Here is a 22,155-nt window from a genome sequence, read left to right as displayed (position 1 = left end):
GGGAGTGGGAGTGGGAGTGGGGTTGGGAGTGGGAGTGGGAGTGGGGGCGGGAGTGGGAGTGGGAGTGGGAGTGGGGTTGGGAGTGGGAGTGGGAGTGGGAGTGGGGGCGGGAGTGGGAGTGGGAGTGGGGTTGGGAGTGGGAGTGGGAGTGGGAGTGGGAGTGGGGTTGGGAGTGGGAGTGGGAGTGGGGTTGGGAGTGGGAGTGGGAGTGGGAGTGGGGTTGGGAGTGGGAGTGGGAGTGGGGTTGGGAGTGGGAGTGGGAGTGGGAGTGGGAGTGGGGGCGGGAGTGGGAGTGGGGGCGGGAGTGGGAGTGGGAGTGGGGTTGGGAGTGGGAGTGGGGTTGGGAGTGGGAGTGGGAGTGGGAGTGGGGGCGGGGTTGGGAGTGGGGGCGGGGTTGGGAGTGGGGGCGGGGTTGGGAGTGGGGGCGGGGTTGGGAGTGGGGGCGGGGTTGGGAGTGGGGGCGGGGTTGGGAGTGGGGGCGGGAGTGGGAGTGGGGGCGGGGTTGGGAGTGGGAGTGGGGGCGGGGTTGGGAGTGGGGGCGGGGTTGGGAGTGGGGGCGGGGTTGGGAGTGGGGGCGGGGTTGGGAGTGGGGGCGGGGTTGGGAGTGGGGGCGGGGTTGGGAGTGGGGGCGGGGTTGGGAGTGGGGGCGGGAGTGGGAGTGGGGGCGGGGTTGGGAGTGGGAGTGGGGGCGGGGTTGGGAGTGGGAGTGGGGGCGGGGTTGGGAGTGGGGGCGGGGTTGGGAGTGGGAGTGGGGAGTGGGAGTGGGAGTGGGGGCGGGGTTGGGAGTGGGAGTGGGAGTGGGAGTGGGAGTGGGGGCGGGAGTGGGGTTGGGAGTGGGAGTGGGAGTGGGAGTGGGGGCGGGGTTGGGAGTGGGGTTGGGAGTGGGAGTGGGAGTGGGAGTGGGAGTGGGGGCGGGAGTGGGAGTGGGAGTGGGAGTGGGAGTGGGAGTGGGAGTGGGAGTGGGAGTGGGGGCGGGGTTGGGAGTGGGGGCGGGGTTGGGAGTGGGGTTGGGAGTGGGAATGGGAGTGGGGTTGGGAGTGGGGTTGGGGTTGGGGTTGGGGTTGGGGTTGGGGTTGGGGTTGGGAGTGGGAGTGGGAGTGGGAGTGGGAGTGGGAGTGGGAGTGGGAGTGGGAGTGGGAGTGGGAGTGGGGGCGGGGTTGGGAGTGGGGTTGGGAGTGGGAGTGGGAGTGGGAGTGGGGGTGGGGGCGGGGTTGGGAGTGGGGTTGGGAGTGGGAGTGGGGGTGGGGGCGGGGTTGGGAGTGGGGTTGGGAGTGGGAGTGGGAGTGGGAGTGGGAGTGGGAGTGGGGGCGGGGTTGGGGTTGGGGTTGGGGTTGGGAGTGGGAGTGGGAGTGGGAGTGGGAGTGGGAGTGGGAGTGGGAGTGGGAGTGGGAGTGGGAGTGGGGGCGGGGTTGGGAGTGGGGTTGGGAGTGGGAGTGGGAGTGGGAGTGGGGGTGGGGGCGGGGTTGGGAGTGGGGTTGGGAGTGGGAGTGGGGGTGGGGGCGGGGTTGGGAGTGGGGTTGGGAGTGGGAGTGGGAGTGGGAGTGGGAGTGGGAGTGGGGGCGGGGTTGGGAGTGGGGTTGGGAGTGGGAGTGGGGGTGGGAGTGGGAGTGGGGGCGGGGTTGGGAGTGGGGGCGGGGTTGGGAGTGGGGTTGGGAGTGGGAGTGGGGGCGGGGTTGGGAGTGGGGGCGGGGTTGGGAGTGGGAGTGGGGGCGGGGTTGGGAGTGGGGGCGGGGTTGGGAGTGGGGGCGGGGTTGGGAGTGGGAGTGGGGGCGGGAGTGGGAGTGGGAGTGGGGTTGGGAGTGGGGGCGGGGTTGGGAGTGGGAGTGGGAGTGGGAGTGGGGGCGGGAGTGGGAGTGGGGTTGGGAGTCGGAGTGGGGGCGGGGTTGGGGTTGGGGTTGGGAGTGGGAGTGGGGGCGGGGTTGGGAGTGGGAGTGGGAGTGGGAGTGGGAGTGGGAGTGGGAGTCGGAGTGGGGGCGGGGTTGGGAGTGGGAGTGGGAGTGGGAGTGGGAGTGGGAGTGGGAGTGGGAGTGGGAGTGGGGGCGGGGTTGGGAGTGGGGTTGGGAGTGGGAGTGGGGGCGGGAGTGGGAGTGGGAGTGGGGTTGGGAGTGGGAGTGGGAGTGGGAGTGGGAGTGGGAGTGGGAGTGGGAGTGGGAGTGGGGTTGGGAGTGGGAGTGGGGGCGGGAGTGGGAGTGGGGTTGGGAGTGGGAGTGGGGGCGGGGTTGGGAGTGGGGTTGGGAGTGGGAGTGGGGGCGGGAGTGGGAGTGGGAGTGGGGTTGGGAGTGGGGGCGGGGTTGGGAGTGGGAGTGGGAGTGGGAGTGGGGGCGGGAGTGGGAGTGGGAGTGGGAGTGGGAGTGGGAGTGGGAGTGGGAGTGGGAGTGGGAGTGGGAGTGGGAGTGGGAGTGGGAGTGGGAGTGGGAGAGGGAGTGGGAGTGGGAGTGGGAGTGGGAGTGGGAGTGGGAGTGGGAGTGGGAGTGGGGTTGGGAGTGGGAGTGGGGGCGGGGTTGGGAGTGGGGTTGGGAGTGGGAGTGGGGGCGGGAGTGGGAGTGGGAGTGGGAGTGGGGGCGGGAGTGGGGTTGGGAGTGGGAGTGGGGGCGGGGTTGGGAGTGGGGGCAGGGTTGGGAGTGGGGGTGGGGTTGGGAGTGGGGGCGGGGTTGGGAGTGGGGTTGGGAGTGGGAGTGGGGGCGGGAGTGGGAGTGGGAGTGGGAGTGGGGGCGGGGTTGGGAGTGGGGTTGGGAGTGGGAGTGGGGGCGGGGTTGGGAGTGGGAGTGGGAGTGGGAGTGGGAGTGGGAGTGGGAGTGGGAGTGGGAGTGGGGGCAGGATCAGGGTTGGGGTGGGGGTGGAGTTCTCCCCCTGACCTGGGACAATATTTATCCTTTGAGCAACATGAGTGAAGAGGATGAACGCTCACACTGCTGCTTGTGAGGCTCTCGGCTTTCCCAGCAAACACTATCTGTCTGCCACATCCCCTCTCTGACCCTGAGCAGTAGTAAACCCAGCATTGTGAACCACACTCACCCCGCCAGCAATACGGGCTCCATAACCACTGGTAACAGCAATGATGGAAATAATGATGTAGATGATGACTGCAATCACACAGCGGATTAAATCCTGGAACATGGAAAGACACGTTGTTGAAGGGAGCAACACTGATACAGCCACTCAGACACACACACACTCACTGAAACTCAGACACACACAAACCCTCCCTCAGTGCAGCACTCTCTCAGTATTGACCCTCCCTGACATAGCCCTGCAGACACACACACACCCCTCCAGCAAACCCCCCCCACATACACACAGACACACACACACACCCCTCCAGCAACACCCCCCCCACATACACACAGACACACACACACACCCCTCCAGCAACACCCCCCCCACATACACACAGACACACACACACACCCCTCCAGCAACACCCCCCCCCACATACACACAGACACACACACACACCCCTCCAGCAACACCCCCCCCACATACACACAGACACACACACACACCCCTCCAGCAACACCCCCCCCCACATACACACAGACACACACACACACCCCTCCAGCAACACCCCCCCCCACATACACACAGACACACACACACACCCCTCCAGCAACACCCCCCCCACATACACACAGACACACACACACACCCCTCCAGCAACACCCCCCCCACATACACACAGACACACACACACACCCCTCCAGCAACACCCCCCCCCACATACACACAGACACACACACACACCCCTCCAGCAACACCCCCCCCCACATACACACAGACACACACACACACCCCTCCAGCAACACCCCCCCCACATACACACAGACACACACACACACCCCTCCAGCAAACCCCCCCCACATACACACAGACACACACACACACACACACCCCTCCAGCAAACCCCCCCCCACATACACACAGACACACACACACACCCCTCCAGCAAACCCCCCCCACATACACACAGACACACACACACACCCCTCCAGCAAACCCCCCCCACATACACACAGACACACACACACACCCCTCCAGCAACACCCCCCCCACATACACACAGACACACACACACACCCCTCCAGCAAACCCCCCCCACATACACACAGACACACACACACACCCCTCCAGCAAACCCCCCCCACATACACACAGACACACACACACACCCCTCCAGCAACACCCCCCCCCACATACACACAGACACACACACACACCCCTCCAGCAACACCCCCCCCCACATACACACAGACACACACACACACCCCTCCAGCAAACCCCCCCCCACATACACACAGACACACACACACCCCTCAGCAACACCCCCCCCACATACACACAGACACACACACACACCCCTCCAGCAACACCCCCCCCCACATACACACAGACACACACACACACACACACCCCTCCAGCAAACCCCCCCCCACATACACACAGACACACACACACACCCCTCCAGCAACACCCCCCCCCCACATACACACAGACACACACACACACCCCCTCCAGCAAACCCCCCCCACATACACACAGACACACACACACACCCCTCCAGCAACACCCCCCCCACATACACACAGACACACACACACACCCCCTCCAGCAAACCCCCCCCACATACACACAGACACACACACACACCCCTCCAGCAAACCCCCCCCACATACACACAGACACACACACACACCCCTCCAGCAACACCCCCCCCCACATACACACAGACACACACACACACCCCTCCAGCAAACCCCCCCCACATACACACAGACACACACACACACCCCTCCAGCAAACCCCCCCCCACATACACACAGACACACACACACACCCCTCCAGCAACACCCCCCCCCCCCACATACACACAGACACACACACACACCCCTCCAGCAACACCCCCCCACATACACACAGACACACACACACACCCCTCCAGCAAACCCCCCCCACATACACACAGACACACACACACCCCTCCAGCAACACCCCCCCCACATACACACAGACACACACACACACCCCTCCAGCAACACCCCCCCCCACATACACACAGACACACACACACACACACACCCCTCCAGCAAACCCCCCCCACATACACACAGACACACACACACACCCCTCCAGCAACACCCCCCCCCCACATACACACAGACACACACACACACCCCTCCAGCAAACCCCCCCCACATACACACAGACACACACACACACCCCTCCAGCAACACCCCCCCCACATACACACAGACACACACACACACCCCTCCAGCAAACCCCCCCCACATACACACAGACACACACACACACCCCTCCAGCAAACCCCCCCCACATACACACAGACACACACACACACCCCTCCAGCAACACCCCCCCCCCACATACACACAGACACACACACACACCCCTCCAGCAAACCCCCCCCACATACACACAGACACACACACACACCCCTCCAGCAACACCCCCCCCACATACACACAGACACACACACACACCCCTCCAGCAAACCCCCCCCACATACACACAGACACACACACACACCCCTCCAGCAAACCCCCCCCACATACACACAGACACACACACACACCCCTCCAGCAAACCCCCCCCACATACACACAGACACACACACACACCCCTCCAGCAACACCCCCCCCACATACACACAGACACACACACACACCCCTCCAGCAACACCCCCCCCACACACACACAGACACAGACACACACACACACCCCTCCAGCAAACCCCCCCCACATACACACAGACACACACACACAGACACACACACACCCCTCCAGCAAACCCCCCCCACATACACACAGACACACACACACAGACACACACACACACACCCCTCCAGCAACACCCTCCCCACATACACACAGACACACACACACACACAGACACCCCTCCAGCAACCCCCTCCCCACATACACACAGACACACACACACAGACACACACACACCCCTCCAGCAACCCCCCCCACATACACACAGACACACACACACAGACACACACACACACACACACCCCTCCAGCAACCCCCTCCCCACATACACACAGACACACACACACAGACACACACACACACACACAGACACACACACACAGACACCCCTCCAGCAACCCCCTCCCTACATACACACAGACACACACACACAGACACACACACACACACACACACACACACAGACACCCCTCCAGCAACCCCCTCCCTACATACACACAGACACACACACACAGACACACACACACACACACACAGACACCCCTCCAGCAACCCCCTCCCTACATACACACAGACACACACACACAGACACACACACACACACACACAGACACCCCTCCAGCAACCCCCTCCCCACATACACACAGACACACACACAGACACCCCTCCAGCAACCCCCTCCCCACATACACACAGGCACACACACACAGACACACACACACCCCTCCAGCAACCCCCCCCCACATACACACACACACAGACACACACACACACAGACACACACACACACAGACACACAGACACACATCCCTCCAGCAACACCCCCCACATACACACAGGCACACACACAGACACACACACACCCCTCCAGCAACCCCCCACACCCACATACACACACACACACACACCCCTCCAGCAACACCCCTACATACACACAGGCACACACAGACACACACAGACACACACACACATTGATACACAGACACACACACACACGCATACACACACACACACACACACTCAAAGACACACAGACACACACACACAGACACACACACACAGACACACACAAACATCCAAACACAGGTACACACATGAACGTAGACACACACTGATACAGAGGCAGACAGCCCCACCCAGAACCTACACACACACACACACACACACACACACACAGACGCACACACAGACGCACACATATCACATCCCACATTCCCACTGATGGACTGTCTCTGCCTGACCCTCAATTGCAGATATTAGGGGGTGTGCTCATTGAAAACCTCCGTCAACAATGGGAGTAGAGGACAATGGAGGAAGGAGGGAAGGAGACAGCAGAGTGAGAGAGAGATAGAGAGACAGCGACAACACTCAACCTACCGTCCAAGGCCAGTGAATGAAGGGCAGCGACTGGTCGAACTGATTCATGAAGATGATGAAGAAGATGGCACTGAAGATGAGTTCGATGATGGGGGCAACAGAATACCCACCCTGGACAGAGGCACAGAAACAGATGAAGACAACCAGACTGACCACCTGTGGGGAAGAAAGAGAGAGTGAGAGAGAGAGATAATCGCTCCATACCCCCGCGGGCTGCGACTGACCCACCAAAGGTGGCATCGCTAAATATCTCGTCCAGCCAAAATTCCAGAACTTGGACCCACTGAGTGACCAGGGCGAGGATCCTGGCTCCAACCGGACCAAGTACAGAGGCTGAGGGTCTCGGGGAAAGAAGCCCCTTTCACATATATGGACTGAGGGTGGATGTGGTGCTAGAATTAAAGCCCACGCAGCCAGGAGAGGAGGGAAGAGCTTCATCAAACCACTCGAAAGGGACAGCCAAAGAAGCTGACTATCCAAATCCTTCTAATTTTGGAAAATGTGGCGAACAATTTGCGCACAGCAAGACCCCACAACTGGCCACTTCATCAAATGGAGGATGTCCGCTTGCCCAACAACACTGGGGAGAACTCCACAACCTGGTGACTAGTGGAGTTCCGCAGGGGTCAGTGTTGGGACCATAACTTTTCACTTTATACATTAATGATCTAGATGCAGGAACTGAGGGCATTCTGGCTAAGTTTGCAGATGATACAAAGATAGATGGAGGGACAGGTAGTATTGAGGAGGCGGGGAGGCTGCAGAAGGATTTGGACAGGTTAGGAGAATGGGCAAAGAAGTGGCAGATGGAATACAATGTGGGGAAGTGTGAGGTCATGCACTTTGGTAGGCAGAATAGAGGCATAGACTATTTTTCTAAATGGGGAGAGAATTCAGAAATCTGGAGTGCAAAGGGACTTGGAAGTCCTAGTCCAGGATTCTATCGAGGTTAACTTGCAGGTTGAGTCGGTAATTAGGAAGGCAAATGCAATGTTGGCTTTTATTTCGAGAGGACTAGAATATAAAAGCTGGGATGTGCTGCTGAGGCTTTATAAGGCTCTGGTCAGACCACATTTAGAATATTGTGAGCAATTTTGGGCCCTCAGGAAGGATGTGCTGGCCCTGGAGACGGTCCAGAGGAGGTTCACGGGAATGATCCCAGGAATGAAAGGCTTAACATATGAGGAACATTTGAGGACTCTGGGTCTATACTCGATGGAGTTTAGAAGTACGAGGGGGGATCTGATTGAAACTTACAGAATACTGAAAGGCCTGGATAGAGTGGACATGGGGAAGATGTTTCCATTAGTAGGAGAGACTAGGACCTGAGGGCACAACCTCAGAGTAAAGGGAAGACCTTTTAGAACAGGGATGAGGAGAAACTTCTTTAGCCAGAGAGTGGTGAATCTATGGAATTCATTGCCACAAAGGGCTGCGGAGGCCAGGTCATTGAGTGTATTTAAGACCGAGATAGATAGGTTCTTGATTGGTAAGGGGGTCAAAGGTTACGGGGAGAAGGCGGGAGAATGGGGTTGAGAAACTTATCAGCCATGACTGAATGGCGGAGCAGACTTGATGGGCCGAATGGCCTGATTTCTGCTCCTATGTCTTATGGTATTATGGTCTAACTCCCTGCACTTCTTCAGGTTCTGGCCATGTTATTGTGTAAGCCCAGTTCGGGGACTTGGGGGGAGTGTCCCATCTGAATGACAGCCTGCTTGACAGTGCGGCACCCCCTCAGCATTGACCCTCTGACAGCGCAGCGCTCCCACAATACTGACCCTCCCACAGTGCAGCACTCCCTCAGCACTGACCCTCTGACAGTGCGGCGCTCCCTCAGCACTGACCCTCTGACAGTGCGGCACTCCCTCAGTACTGACCCTCCCACAGTGCGGCACTCCCTCAGTACTGACCCTCTGACAGCGCGGCACTCCCTCAGCACTGACCCTCCGACAGCGCGGCACTCCCTCAGCACTGACCCTCCGACAGCGCGGCACTCCCTCGGAGGTGGAGGGGTGAGAGACAGAGGGTGGGAGACAAGAGTGTAGCATCCCATTCAGCCTGTTGTCCATCAGTGCTGTACACTGAGGATGTGGCTGCCTGCACACTGATTCCGATCTCAGGTTTCCATGGGTTACCTGTTTGGCCCAGCCCAGGAAGCTGGTGGTTTCCTGTTGCAGCACAGCTCCAGTCACAGGCTGCCGGATGCCTGCTCACCACAGTTAGATCACAGAAATACCCTTTTCACACCAACAGGTACCTGCACCATGTCACAGAAAGCCAGGGCACTGAGTCTCACAGGCACCACCCACCCAGCGAGAGGTGGATGCCACATGTCATGGACAGAGAGGTAGGGGGAGAGAGAACAAGGGGTGGTGGGTGGGCAGAGAGAGACAGATAGAGGAAACAATGGAGAGAGAGAGAGAGGAGAGGGAGAAATTGAGAGGGAAGTGGGTGATGAAGAAATGTTGGTTCTATTCTTTCCACTTGCACTGCCTGGTTGGGCAATAGATTTCCAGCTGGAGTTGGCACACTCTGCAGTGACTATCCCACAGCAGTGCTGGTTTCACATACACACATCAGCCAGAAACAAAGAGCCCATTAATATCCCTGTCCAACCCCACTGCTCGCTGGACTGGTGCCAGCCGACTCATTTTACAGAAATAGAGAGAGAGAGATAAATATACCAGCTGGAAAAGCTGCTGGCTGGCACAGCTCAGGCACACAGTCACCCACAGAGGCAGCCGCACAGAATCAGGAAGATCCCACTGCAACTGGACTGGCTGAATATCACACAGAGACAGAGGGAGCTCAGGAAACCGCCAGGAGAGAGAGAGTGAGGGTGTGACAGACAGGGAGAGACAGAGAGGGTGAGAGAGAGACACACACACACAAAGGGAGAGGGGAAGGTGGAGAGAGGAGGGGGATGGAGAGAGAGAGAGGGAGAGAAGGGGAGAGGGAGACAGGGAAAGTGGGGAGGGAGAGAAAGGGGGAGGAGGGAGAGAGAGGGAGGGAGAGAGATGGAGTTGGACAGGGAGGAAGGGAGAGAGGAGAAAGAGGAAGGGAAGGAAAGAGACAGGGACACAGAGAGAGGCGGAGCAAGAGAAAGACAGAGAGAGAGAGAGAGACAGGAAGAGAGAGAAACAGAATGAAAGAGAGAGAGCGAAAGAGAGAGAGACCGAGAGAGAGAGACAGACAGTGAACACTTGTTGTTGCAGATCCTGGTACTTGTTGCCTGGATCTGTCCACCCATGTTGGCTATGGGCCAGGTAATCTCTCTCTCTCAGCAAAACAGAAGCCCATGGAATCCTAAACAAAAAACAGAGACAGAAATACCTGGAAAAACTCAGCAGGTCTGGCAGCATCGGTGGAGAAGAGCACAGTTGACGTTTCAAGTCCTCATGACCCTTCAACAGAACTAAGTAAAAATAGGAGAGGGGTGAAATATAAGCTGGTTTAAGGGGGGGAGGGGGGTGTTGTTGGGACAAGTAGCCAGTGATAGATGCAGATAACCAAAAGATGTCACAGACAAAAGAACAAAGAGGTGTTGAAGGTGGTGATATTATCTAAAGGGATGTGTTAATTAAGAGTAGAGAGCAGGAGAGCCAAAGTATAGATAGCTCTAGTGGGGGTGGGGGAACACCAAAAGGTAGAGATAAACAACGTATGGAAATACATTTAAAAATAATGGAAATAGGTGGGAAAAGAAAAATCTAGATAAATTATTGGAAAAAACAAAAGGAAGGGGGAAACAGAAAGGGGGTGGGGATGGAGGAGGGAGTTCAAGATCTAAAGTTGTTGGATCAATATTCAGTCCGGAAGGCTGTAAAGTGCCTTGTCGGAAGATGAGGTGCTGTTCCTCCAGTTTGCGTTGGGCTTCACTGAGACAATGCAGCAAGCCAAGGACAGACATGTGGGCAAGAGAGCAGGGTGGAGTGTTAAAATGGCAAGCGACAGGGAGGTTTGGGTCATTCTTGCGGACAGACCGCAAGTGTTCCATGGAATCCTATCAGGGCCCCGGGGTGACACACAGCATTCACTCAGCGCCCTTTATCTCTCACTCCCCTCCTGTCACCAATCTCACCCTCACTCTGTCTCTCTCGATCCTTCTCTCCATCTCTCTGTCTCCCTCTGCCCTTCTCTCCCTCACACCCTCTCTCTGTCTCTCTGCCCTTCTCTCCCTCACACCCTCTCTCTGTCTCTCTGCCCTTCTCTCCCTCACACCCTCTCTCTGTCTCTCTGCCCTTCTCTCCCTCACACCCTCTCTCTGTCTCTCTGCCCTTCTCTCCCTCACACCCTCTCTCTGTCTCTCTGCCCTTCTCTCCCTCACACCCTCTCTCTGTCTCTCTGCCCTTCTCTCCCTCACACCCTCTCTCTGTCTCTCTGCCCTTCTCTCCCTCACACCCTCTCTCTGTCTCTCTGCCCTTCTCTCCCTCACACCCTCTCTCTGTCTCTCTGCCCTTCTCTCCCTCACACCCTCCCTCTCTCTGTCTCTGCCCTTCTCTCCCTCACACCCTCCCTCTCTCTGTCTCTCTGCCCTTCTCTCCCTCACACCCTCCCTCTCTCTGTCTCTCTGCCCTTCTCTCCCTCACACCCTCTCTCTGCCCTTCTCTCCCTCACACCCTCTCTCTGCCCTTCTCTCCCTCACACCCTCCCTCTGTCTGTCTCTCTGCCCTTCTCTCCCTCACACCCTCCCTCTCTCTGTCTCTCTGCCCTTCTCTCCCTCACACCCTCCCTCTGTCTGTCTCTCTGCCCTTCTCTCCCTCACACCCTCCCTCTCTCTGTCTCTCTGCCCTTCTCTCCCTCACACCCTCCCTCTGTCTGTCTCTCTGCCCTTCTCTCCCTCACACCCTCCCTCTCTCTGTCTCTCTGCCCTTCTCTCCCTCACACCCTCCCTCTCTCTGTCTCTCTGCCCTTCTCTCCCTCACACCCTCCCTCTCTCTGTGTCTCTGCCCTTCTCTCCCTCACACCCTCCCTCTCTCTGTCTCCCTGCCCTTCTCTCCCTCACACCCTCTCTCTGTCTCTCTGCCCTTCTCTCCCTCACACCCTCCCTCTCTCTCCCTTCCTTCTCTTCCCTTCACCCTTGCTCTCTCCTTCTCGCCCTCTCACCCTTTGTCAGTCTCTCAATGCCCTTCTCATCTTCTCTGTCTCCCTCTGCCCTTCTGTCCATCTCGCTCTCCAGCCTTCCCACTCTGTCGTTCTCTGCCCTTCATTCCCTCTCTGTCTCTCTGCCCTTCTCTCCCATTCACACTCATTCTCTCACTCTCTAGCCTTCCCTACCTCTCTAGATCTCTGCACTGCTCTCCATCTCACACTGTCCATCTCTCTCTACCCTTCTCTCCCATTTTCTCTCTCTTTCCATCTGCCCTTCTCTCCCTGTCATTCTCTCACTCTGTAGTCTCTCTGTCAGCACTCCCCATCTTACTCGCTTGCTTGCCAGCTCCGTCCATCCCCTTCTCGCCCTCTCCACCCTCCACTCCAGCTCACCACTTCTCTCAGTGTCTTTCTCTCTCTTTTAGTCTTTCGCTCAACAGCTTGTTCCCGACCTTTCTCTCTCCCTTCCTACTGAGGGAGTGCTGCACTGTCAGAGGGTCAGTACTGAGGGAGTGCTGCACTGTCAGAGGGTCAGTGCTGAGGGAGTGCTGCACTGTCAGAGGGCCAGTACTGAGGGAGTGCTGCACTGTCAGAGGGTCAGTGCTGAGGGAGTGCTGCACTGTCAGAGGGTCAGTACTGAGGGAGTGCTGCACTGTCAGAGGGTCAGTACTGAGGGAGTGCTGCACTGTCAGAGGGTCAGTGCTGAGGGAGTGCTGCACTGTCAGAGGGTCAGTGCTGAGGGAGTGCTGCACTGTCAGAGGGTCAGTACTGAGGTAGTGCTGCACTGTGGGAGGGTCAGTGCTGAGGGAGTGCTGCACTGTCAGTGGGTCAGTACTGAGGGAGTGCTGCACTGTGGGAGGGTCAGTACTAAGGGAGTGCGCACTGTCGGAGGGTCAGTACTGAGGGAGTGCTGTACTGTCAGAGGGTCAGTACTGAGGGAGTGCTGCACTGTCAGAGGGTCAGTACTGAGGGAGTGCTGCACTGTCAGTGGGTCAGTACTGAGGCAGTGCTGCACTGTCGGAGGGTCAGTACTGAAGGAGTGCTGCACTGTCAGAGGGTCAGTACTGAGGGAGTGCTGCACTGTCAGAGGGTCAGTGCTGAGGGAGTGCTGCACTGTCAGAGGGTGAGTGCTGAGGGAGCGCCGCACTGTCGGAGGGTCAGTGCTGAGGGAGTACTGCACTGTAAGAGGGTCAGTGCTGAGGGAGTGCTGCACTGTCAGAGGGTGAGTGCTGAGGGAGCGCCGCACTGTCGGAGGGTCAGTGCTGAGGGAGTACTGCACTGTCAGAGGGTCAGTGCTGAGGGAGTACTGCACTGTCAGAGGGTCAGTGCTGAGGGAATGCTGCACTGTCGGAGGGACAGTACTGAGGGAGTGCCGCTATGTCAGAGGGTCAGTGCTGAGGGAGTGCTGCACTGTCGGATGGTCAGTACTGAGGGAGTGCTGCACTGTCAGAGGGTCAGTGCTGAGGGAGTGCTGCACTGTCAGAGGGTCAGTACTGAGGGAGTGCTGCACTGTCAGAGGGTCAGTGCTGAGGGAGTGCTGCACTGTCAGTGGGTCAGTACTGAGGCAGTGCTGCACTGTCGGAGGGTCAGTACTGAGGGAGTGCTGCCCTGTGAGAGGGTCAGTACTGAGGGAGTGCTGCACTGTTGAAGGGTCAGTACTGAGGGAGTGCTGCACTGTCAGAGGGTCAGTACTGAGGGAGTGCTGCACTGTCAGAGGGTCAGTACTGAGGGAGTGTTGCACTGTTGGAGGGTCAGTATTGAGGGAGTGCTGCACTATCAGAGGGTGAGTGCTGAGGGAGCGCCGCACTGTCGGAGGGTCAGTGCTGAGGGAGTACTGCACTGTCAGAGGGTCAGTGCTGAGGGAGTGCTGCACTGTCAGAGGGTGAGTGCTGAGGGAGCGCCGCACTGTCGGAGGGTCAGTGCTGAGGGAGTACTGCACTGTCAGAGGGTCAGTGCTGAGGGAGTACTGCACTGTCAGAGGGTCAGTGCTGAGGGAATGCTGCACTGTCGGAGGGTCAGTACTGAGGGAGTGCCGCACTGTCAGAGGGTCAGTGCTGAGGGAGTGCTGCACTGTCGGATGGTCAGTACTGAGGGAGTGCTGCACTGTCGGAGGGTCAGTGCTGAGGGAGTACTGCACTGTCAGAGGGTCAGTACTGAGGGAGTACTGCACTGTCAGAGGGTCAGTGATGAGGGAGCGCCGCACTGTGGGAGGGTCAGTGCTGAGGGAGTGCTGCAATGTCAGAGGGTCAGTACTGAGGGAGCGCTGCACTGTCAGAGGGTCAGTACTGAGGGAGTGCTGCACTGTCAGAGGGTCAGTACTGAGGGAGTGCTGCACTGTCGGAGGGTCAGTACTGAGGGAGTGCTGCACTGTCAGAGGGTCAGTACTGAGGGAGTGCTGCACTGTCGGAGGGTCAGTACTGAGGGAGTGCTGCACTGTCGGAGGGTCAGTGCTGAGGGAGTGCTGCACTGTCAGAGGGTCAGTGCTGAGGGAGCGCCACACTGTCAGAGGGTCAGTACTGAGGGAGCACCGCACTGTAGGAGGGTCAGTACTGAGGGAGTACTGCACTGTCGGAGGGTCAGTGCTGAGGGAGTACTGCACTGTCGGAGGGTCAGTGCTGAGGGAGTACTGCACTGTCGGAGGGTCAGTGCTGAGGGAGTGCTGCACTGTCGGAGGGTCAGTGCTGAGGGAGCGCCGCACTGTCAGAGGGTCAGTGCTGAGGGAGTACTGCACTGTCGGGGGGTCAGTACTGAGGGAGTGCTGCACTGTGGGAGGGTCAGTACTGAGGGAGTGCTGCACTGTCGGAGGGTCAGTGCTGAGGGAGCGCCACACTGTCAGTAGGTCAGTACTGAGGGAGTGCTGCACTGTCAGAGGGTCAGTGCTGAGGGAGTGCTGCACTGTCAGAGGGTCAGTACTGAGGGAGTGCTGCACTGTCGGAGGGTCAGTGCTGAGGGAGTGCTGCACTGTCGGAGGGTCAGTAGTGAGGGAGCGCCGCACTGTCGGAGGGTCAGTGCTGAGGGAGTGCTGCACTGTCAGAGGGTCAGTACTGAGGGAGTGCTGCACTGTCGGAGGGTAAATGCTGAGGGAGTACTGCACTGTCGGAGGGTCAGTATTGAGGGAGTGCCATACTGTCCGAGGGTCAGTGCTGAGGGAGTGCTGCACTGTCAGAGGGTCAGTACTGAGGGAGTGCTGCACTGTCGGAGGGTCAGTGCTGAGGGAGTGCTGCACTGTCAGAGGGTCAGTGCTGAGGAAGTACTGCACTGTCAGAGGGTCAGTGCTGAGGGAGCGCCGCAATGTCGGAGGGTCAGTACTGAGGGAGTACTGCACTGTCGGAGGGTCAGTGCTGAGGGAGTACTGCACTGTCAGAGGGTCAGTGCTGAGGGAGTGCTGCACTGTCAGAGGGTCAGTGCTGAGGGAGTGCTGCACTGTCAGAGGGTCAGTACTGAGGGAGTGCTGCACTGTCAGAGGGTCAGTGCTGAGGGAGTGCTGCACTGTCAGAGGGTCAGTACTGAGGGAGTGCTGCACTGTCAGAGGGTCAGTACTGAGGGAGTGCTGCACTGTCAGAGGGTCAGTGCTGAGGGAGTGCTGCACTGTCAGAGGGTCAGTACTGAGGGAGTGCTGCACTGTCAGAGGGTCAGTGCTGAGGGAGTGCTGCACTGTCAGAGGGTCAGTGCTGAGGGAGTGCTGCACTGTCAGAGGGTCAGTGCTGAGGGAGTGCTGCACTGTCAGAGGGTCAGTACTGAGGTAGTGCTGCACTGTGGGAGGGACAGTGCTGAGGGAGTGCTGCACTGTCAGTGGGTCAGTACTGAGGGAGTGCTGCACTGTGGGAGGGTCAGTACTAAGGGGGTGCGCACTGTCGGAGGGTCAGTACTGAGGGAGTGCTGTACTGTCAGAGGGTCAGTACTGAGGGAGTGCTGCACTGTCAGAGGGTCAGTACTGAGGGAGTGCTGCACTGTCAGTGGGTCAGTACTGAGGCAGTGCTGCACTGTCGGAGGGTCAGTACTGAAGGAGTGCTGCCCTGTGAGAGGGTCAGTACTGAGGGAGTGCTGCACTGTCAGAGGGTCAGTGCTGAGGGAGTGCTGCACTGTCAGAGGGTGAGTGCTGAGGGAGCGCCGCACTGTCGGAGGGTCAGTGCTGAGGGAGTACTGCACTGTCAGAGGGTCAGTGCTGAGGGAGTGCTGCACTGTCAGAGGGTGAGTGCTGAGGGAGCGCCGCACTGTCGGAGGGTCAGTGCTGAGGGAGTACTGCACTGTCAGAGGGTCAGTGCTGAGGGAATGCTGCACTGTCGGAGGGTCAGTACTGAGGGAGTGCCGCTATGTCAGAAGGTCAGTGCTGAGGGAGTGCTGCACTGTCGGATGGTCAGTACTGAGGGAGTGCTGCACTGTCAGAGGGTCAGTGCTGAGGGAGTGCTGCACTGTCAGAGGGTCAGTGCTGAGGGAGTGCTGCACTGTCAGAGGGTCAGTGCTGAGGGAGTGCTGCACTGTCAGAGGGTCAGTGCTGAGGGAGTGCTGCACTGTCAGAGGGTCAGTGCTGAGGGAGTGCTGCACTGTCAGAGGGTCAGTGCTGAGGGAGTGCTGCACTGTCGGAGGGTCAGTACTGAGGTAGTGCTGCACTGTGGGAGGGTCAGTGCTGAGGGACTGCTGCACTGTCAGTGGGTCAGTACTGAGGGAGTGCTGCACTGTGGGAGGGTCCGTACTGAGGCAGTACCGCACTGTCGGAGGGTCAGTACTGAGGGAGTGCTGTACTGTCAGAGGGTCAGTACTGAGGGAGTGCTGCACTGTCAGAGGGTCAATACTGAGGGAGTGCTGCACTGTCAGTGGGTCAGTACTGAGGCAGTGCTGCACTGTCGGAGGGTCAGTACTGAGGGAGTGCTGCCCTGTGAGAGGGTCAGTACTGAGGGAGTGCTGCACTGTTGAAGGGTCAGTACTGAGGGAGTGCTGCACTGTCAGAGTGTCAGTGCTGAGGGAGTACTGCACTGTCAGAGGGTCAGTGCTGAGGGAGCGCCGCACTGTCGGAGGGTCAGTACTGAGGGAGTACTGCACTGTCGGAGGGTCAGTGCTGAGGGAGTACTGCACTGTCGGAGGGTCAGTGCTGAGGGAGTGCTGCACTGTCAGAGGGTCAGTGCTGAGGGAGTGCTGCACTGTCAGAGGGTCAGTACTGAGGGAGTGCTGCACTGTCAGAGGTTCAGTGCTGAGGGAGTGCAGCACTGTCAGAGGGTCAGTACTGAGGGAGTGCTGCACTGTCAGAGGGTCAGTGCTGAGGGAGTGCTGCACTGTCAGAGGGTCAGTACTGAGGGAGTGCTGCACTGTCAGAGGGTCAGTGCTGAGGGAGTGCTGCACTGTCAGAGGGTCAGTGCTGAGGGAGTGCTGCACGGTCAGAGGGTCAGTACTGAGGTAGTGCTGCACTGTGGGAGGGACAGTGCTGAGGGAGTGCTGCACTGTCAGTGGGTCAGTACTGAGGGAGTGCTGCACTGTGGGAGGGTCAGTACTAAGGGAGTGCGCACTGTCGGAGGGTCAGTACTGAGGGAGTGCTGTACTGTCAGAGGGTCAGTACTGAGGGAGTGCTGCACTGTCAGAGGGTCAGTACTGAGGGAGTGCTGCACTGTCAGTGGGTCAGTACTGAGGCAGTGCTGCACTGTCGGAGGGTCAGTACTGAAGGAGTGCTGCCCTGTGAGAGGGTCAGTACTGAGGGAGTGCTGCACTGTCAGAGGGTCAGTGCTGAGGGAGTGCTGCACTGTCAGAGGGTGAGTGCTGAGGGAGCGCCGCACTGTCGGAGGGTCAGTGCTGAGGGAGTACTGCACTGTCAGAGGGTCAGTGCTGAGGGAGTGCTGCACTGTCAGAGGGTGAGTGCTGAGGGAGCGCCGCACTGTCTGAGGGTCAGTGCTGAGGGAGTACTGCACTGTCAGAGGGTCAGTGCTGAGGGAGTACTGCACTGTCAGAGGGTCAGTGCTGAGGGAATGCTGCACTGTCGGAGGGTCAGTACTGAGGGAGTGCCACTATGTCAGAAGGTCAGTGCTGAGGGAGTGCTGCACTGTCGGATGGTCAGTACTGAGGGAGTGCTGCACTGTCAGAGGGTCAGTGCTGAGGGAGTGCTGCACTGTCAGAGGGTCAGTACTGAGGGAGTGCTGCACTGTCAGAGGGTCAGTGCTGAGGGAGTGCTGCACTGTCAGAGGGTCAGTGCTGAGGGAGTGCTGCACTGTCAGAGGGTCAGTGCTGAGGGAGTGCTGCACTGTCGGAGGGTCAGTGCTGAGGGAGTGCTGCACTGTCGGAGGGTCAGTACTGAGGTAGTGCTGCACTGTGGGAGGGTCAGTGCTGAGGGAGTGCTGCACTGTCAGTGGGTCAGTACTGAGGGAGTGCTGCACTGTGGGAGGGTCCGTACTGAGGGAGTACCGCACTGTCGGAGGGTCAGTACTGAGGGAGAGCTGTACTGTCAGAGGGTCAGTACTGAGGGAGTGCTGCACTGTCAGAGGGTCAATACTGAGGGAGTGCTGCACTGTCAGTGGGTCAGTACAGAGGCAGTGCTGCACTGTCGGAGGGTCAGTACTGAGGGAGTGCTGCCCTGTGAGAGGGTCAGTACTGAGGGAGTGCTGCACTGTTGAAGGGTCAGTATTGAGGGAGTGCTGCACTGTCAGAGGGTCAGTACTGAGGGAGTGCTGCACTGTCAGAGGGTCAGTACTGAGGGAGTGCTGCACTGTTGAAGGGTCAGTACTGAGGGAGTGCTGCACTGTCAGAGGGTCAGTACTGAGGGAGTGCTGCACTGTCAGAGGGTCAGTACTGAGGGAGTGCTGCACTGTCAGAGGGTCAGTACTGAGGGAGTGCTGCACTGTCAGAGGGTCAGTACTGAGGGAGTGTTGCACTGTTGGAGGGTCAGTATTGAGGGAGTGCTGCACTGTCAGAGGGTCAGTACTGAGGGAGTGCTGCACTGTCAGAGGGTCAGTGGTGAGGGAGTGCTGCACTGTCAGAGGGTCAGTACTGAGGGAGTGCTGCACTGTCAGAGGGTCAGTACTGAGGGAGTGCTGCACTGTCAGTGGGTCAGTACTGAGGGAGTGCTGCACTGTCTGTGGGTCAGTGCTGAAGGAGTACTGCACTGTCAGAGGGTCAGTGCTGAAGGAGTACTGCACTGTCAGAGGGTCAGTGCTGAGGGAGTGCTGCACTGTCAGAGGGTGAGTGCTGAGGGAGCGCCGCACTGTCGGAGGGTCAGTGCTGAGGGAGTACTGCACTGTCAGAGGGTCAGTGTTGAGGGAGTGCTGCACTGTCAGAGGGTGAGTGCTGAGGGAGCGTGGCACTGTCGGAGGGTCAGTGCTGAGGGAGTACTGCACTGTCAGAGGGTCAGTGCTGAGGGAGTACTGCACTGTCAGAGGGTCAGTGCTGAGGCAGTGCTGCACTGTCGGATGGTCAGTACTGAGGGAGTGCTGCACTGTCGGAGGGTCAGTGCTGAGGGAGTACTGCACTGTGGGAGGGTCAGTACTGAGGGAATACTGCACTGTCAGAGGGTCAGTGATGAGGGAGCGCCGCACTGTGGGAGGGTCAGTGCTGAGGGAGTGCTGCACTGTCGGAGCGTCAGTACTGAGGGAGCGCTGCACTGTCAGAGGGTCAGTACTGAGGGAGTGCTGCACTGTCAGAGGGTCAGTACTGAGGGAGTGCTGCACTGTCGGAGGGTCAGTACTGAGGGAGTGCTGCACTGTCGGAGGGTCAGTACTGAGGGAGTGCTGCACTGTCGGAGGGTCAGTGCTGAGGGAGTGCTGCACTGTCAGAGGGTCAGTGCTGAGGGAGCGCCACACTGTCAGAGGGTCAGTGCTGAGGGAGTGCTGCACTGTCAGAGGGTCAGTGCTGAGGGAGCACCGCACTGTAGGAGGGTCAGTACTGAGGGTGTACTGCACTGTCGGAGGGTCAGTGCTGAGGGAGTACTGCACTGTCGGAGGCTCAATGCTGAGGGAGTACTGCACTGTCGGAGGGTCAGTGCTGAGGGAGTGCTGCACTGTCGGAGGGTCAGTGCTGAGGGAGCGCCACACTGTCAGAGGGTCAGTGCTGAGGGAGTACTGCACTGTCGGAGGGTCAGTACTGAGGGAGTGCTGCACTGTGGGAGGGTCAGTACTGAGGGAGTGCTGCACTGTCGGAGGGTCAGTGCTGAGGGAGCGCCACACTGTCAGTAGGTCAGTACTGAGGGAGTGCTGCACTGTCAGAGGGTCAGTGCTGAGGGAGTGCTGCACTGTCAGAGGGTCAGTACTGAGGGAGTGCTGCACTGTCGGAGGGTCAGTGCTGAGGGAGTGCTGCACTGTCGGAGGGTCAGTAGTGAGGGAGCGCCGCACTGTCGGAGGGTCAGTGCTGAGGGAGTGCTGCACTGTCAGAGGGTCAGTACTGAGGGAGTGCTGCACTGTGGGAGGGTAAGTGCTGAGGGAGTACTGCACTGTCGGAGGGTCAGTACTGAGGGAGTGCCATACTGTCCGAGGGTCAGTGCTTAGGGAGTGCTGCACTGTCAGAGGGTCAGTAGTGAGGGAGTGCTGCACTGTCGGAGGGTCAGTGCTGAGGGAGTACTGCACTGTCAGAGGGTCAGTGCTGAGGGAGTATTGCAATGTCAGAGGGTGAGTGCTGAGGGAGCGCCGCACTGTCGGAGGGTCAGTACTGAGGGAGTGCTGCACTGTCAGAGGGTCAGTACTGAGGGAGTGCTGCACTGTCAGTGGGTCAGTACTGAGGCAGTGCTGCACTGTCGGAGGGTCAGTACTGAAGGAGTGCTGCCCTGTGAGAGGGTCAGTACTGAGGGAGTGCTGCACTGTCAGAGGGTCAGTGCTGAGGGAGTGCTGCACTGTCAGAGGGTGAGTGCTGAGGGAGCGCCGCACTGTCGGAGGGTCAGTGCTGAGGGAGTACTGCACTGTCAGAGGGTCAGTGCTGAGGGAGTGCTGCACTGTCAGAGGGTCAGTGCTGAGGGAGTGCTGCACTGTCAGAGGGTGAGTGCTGAGGGAGCGCCGCACTGTCGGAGTGTCAGTGCTGAGGGATTACTGCACTGTCAGAGGGTCAGTGCTGAGGGAATGCTGCACTGTCGGAGGGTCAGTACTGAGGGAGTGCCGCTATGTCAGAAGGTCAGTGCTGAGGGAGTGCTGCACTGTCGGATGGTCAGTACTGAGGGAGTGCTGCACTGTCAGAGGGTCAGTGCTGAGGGAGTGCTGCACTGTCAGAGGGTCAGTACTGAGGGAGTGCTGCACTGTCAGAGGGTCAGTGCTGAGGGAGTGCTGCACTGTCAGAGGGTCAGTGCTGAGGGAGTGCTGCACTGTCAGAGGGTCAGTGCTGAGGGAGTGCTGCACTGTCAGAGGGTCAGTGCTGAGGGAGTGCTGCACTGTCGGAGGGTCAGTACTGAGGTAGTGCTGCACTGTGGGAGGGTCAGTGCTGAGGGAGTGCTGCACTGTCAGTGGGTCAGTACTGAGGGAGTGCTGCATTGTGGGAGGGTCCGTACTGAGGCAGTACCGCACTGTCGGAGGGTCAGTACTGAGGGAGTGCTGTACTGTCAGAGGGTCAGTACTGAGGGAGTGCTGCACTGTCAGAGGGTCAATACTGAGGGAGTGCTGCACTGTCAGTGGGTCAGTACTGAGGCAGTGCTGCACTGTCGGAGGGTCAGTACTGAGGGAGTGCTGCCCTGTGAGAGGGTCAGTACTGAGGGAGTGCTGCACTGTTGAAGGGTCAGTACTGAGGGAGTGCTGCACTGTCAGAGTGTCAGTGCTGAGGGAGTACTGCACTGTCAGAGGGACAGTGCTGAGGGAGCGCCGCACTGTCGGAGGGTCAGTACTGAGGGAGTACTGCACTGTCGGAGGGTCAGTGCTGAGGGAGTACTGCACTGTCGGAGGGTCAGTGCTGAGGGAGTGCTGCACTGTCAGAGGGTCAGTGCTGAGGGAGTGCTGCACTGTCAGAGGGTCAGTACTGAGGGAGTGCTGCACTTTCAGAGGGTCAGTGCTGAGGGAGTGCTGC

General features: G+C 58.9%; 1 protein-coding gene across 1 annotated transcript in view; it reads right to left on the bottom strand.

The window, feature by feature from the left end:
- Window positions 1-22,155, bottom strand: part of LOC121274205 (proteolipid protein 2-like) — an 83,049-nt gene that overhangs the window by 17,494 nt on the left and 43,400 nt on the right. The window contains exons 2-3 of the mRNA XM_041181405.1: window positions 7,108-7,263; window positions 3,016-3,108 (exon numbers count right to left, since the gene is read on the bottom strand). Of these exons, the coding sequence (XP_041037339.1) occupies window positions 3,016-3,108; window positions 7,108-7,263 (249 nt within the window). The remainder of the gene's footprint in view (window positions 1-3,015; window positions 3,109-7,107; window positions 7,264-22,155) is intronic.

Source organism: Carcharodon carcharias (genome assembly GCF_017639515.1).
Source record: "Carcharodon carcharias isolate sCarCar2 chromosome 35 unlocalized genomic scaffold, sCarCar2.pri SUPER_35_unloc_2, whole genome shotgun sequence".
Classification (NCBI taxonomy): Eukaryota; Metazoa; Chordata; class Chondrichthyes; order Lamniformes; family Lamnidae; genus Carcharodon; species Carcharodon carcharias.
Note: the sequence above shows the minus strand (reverse complement) of the source record. Positions and strands in the feature narration are given on the sequence as shown.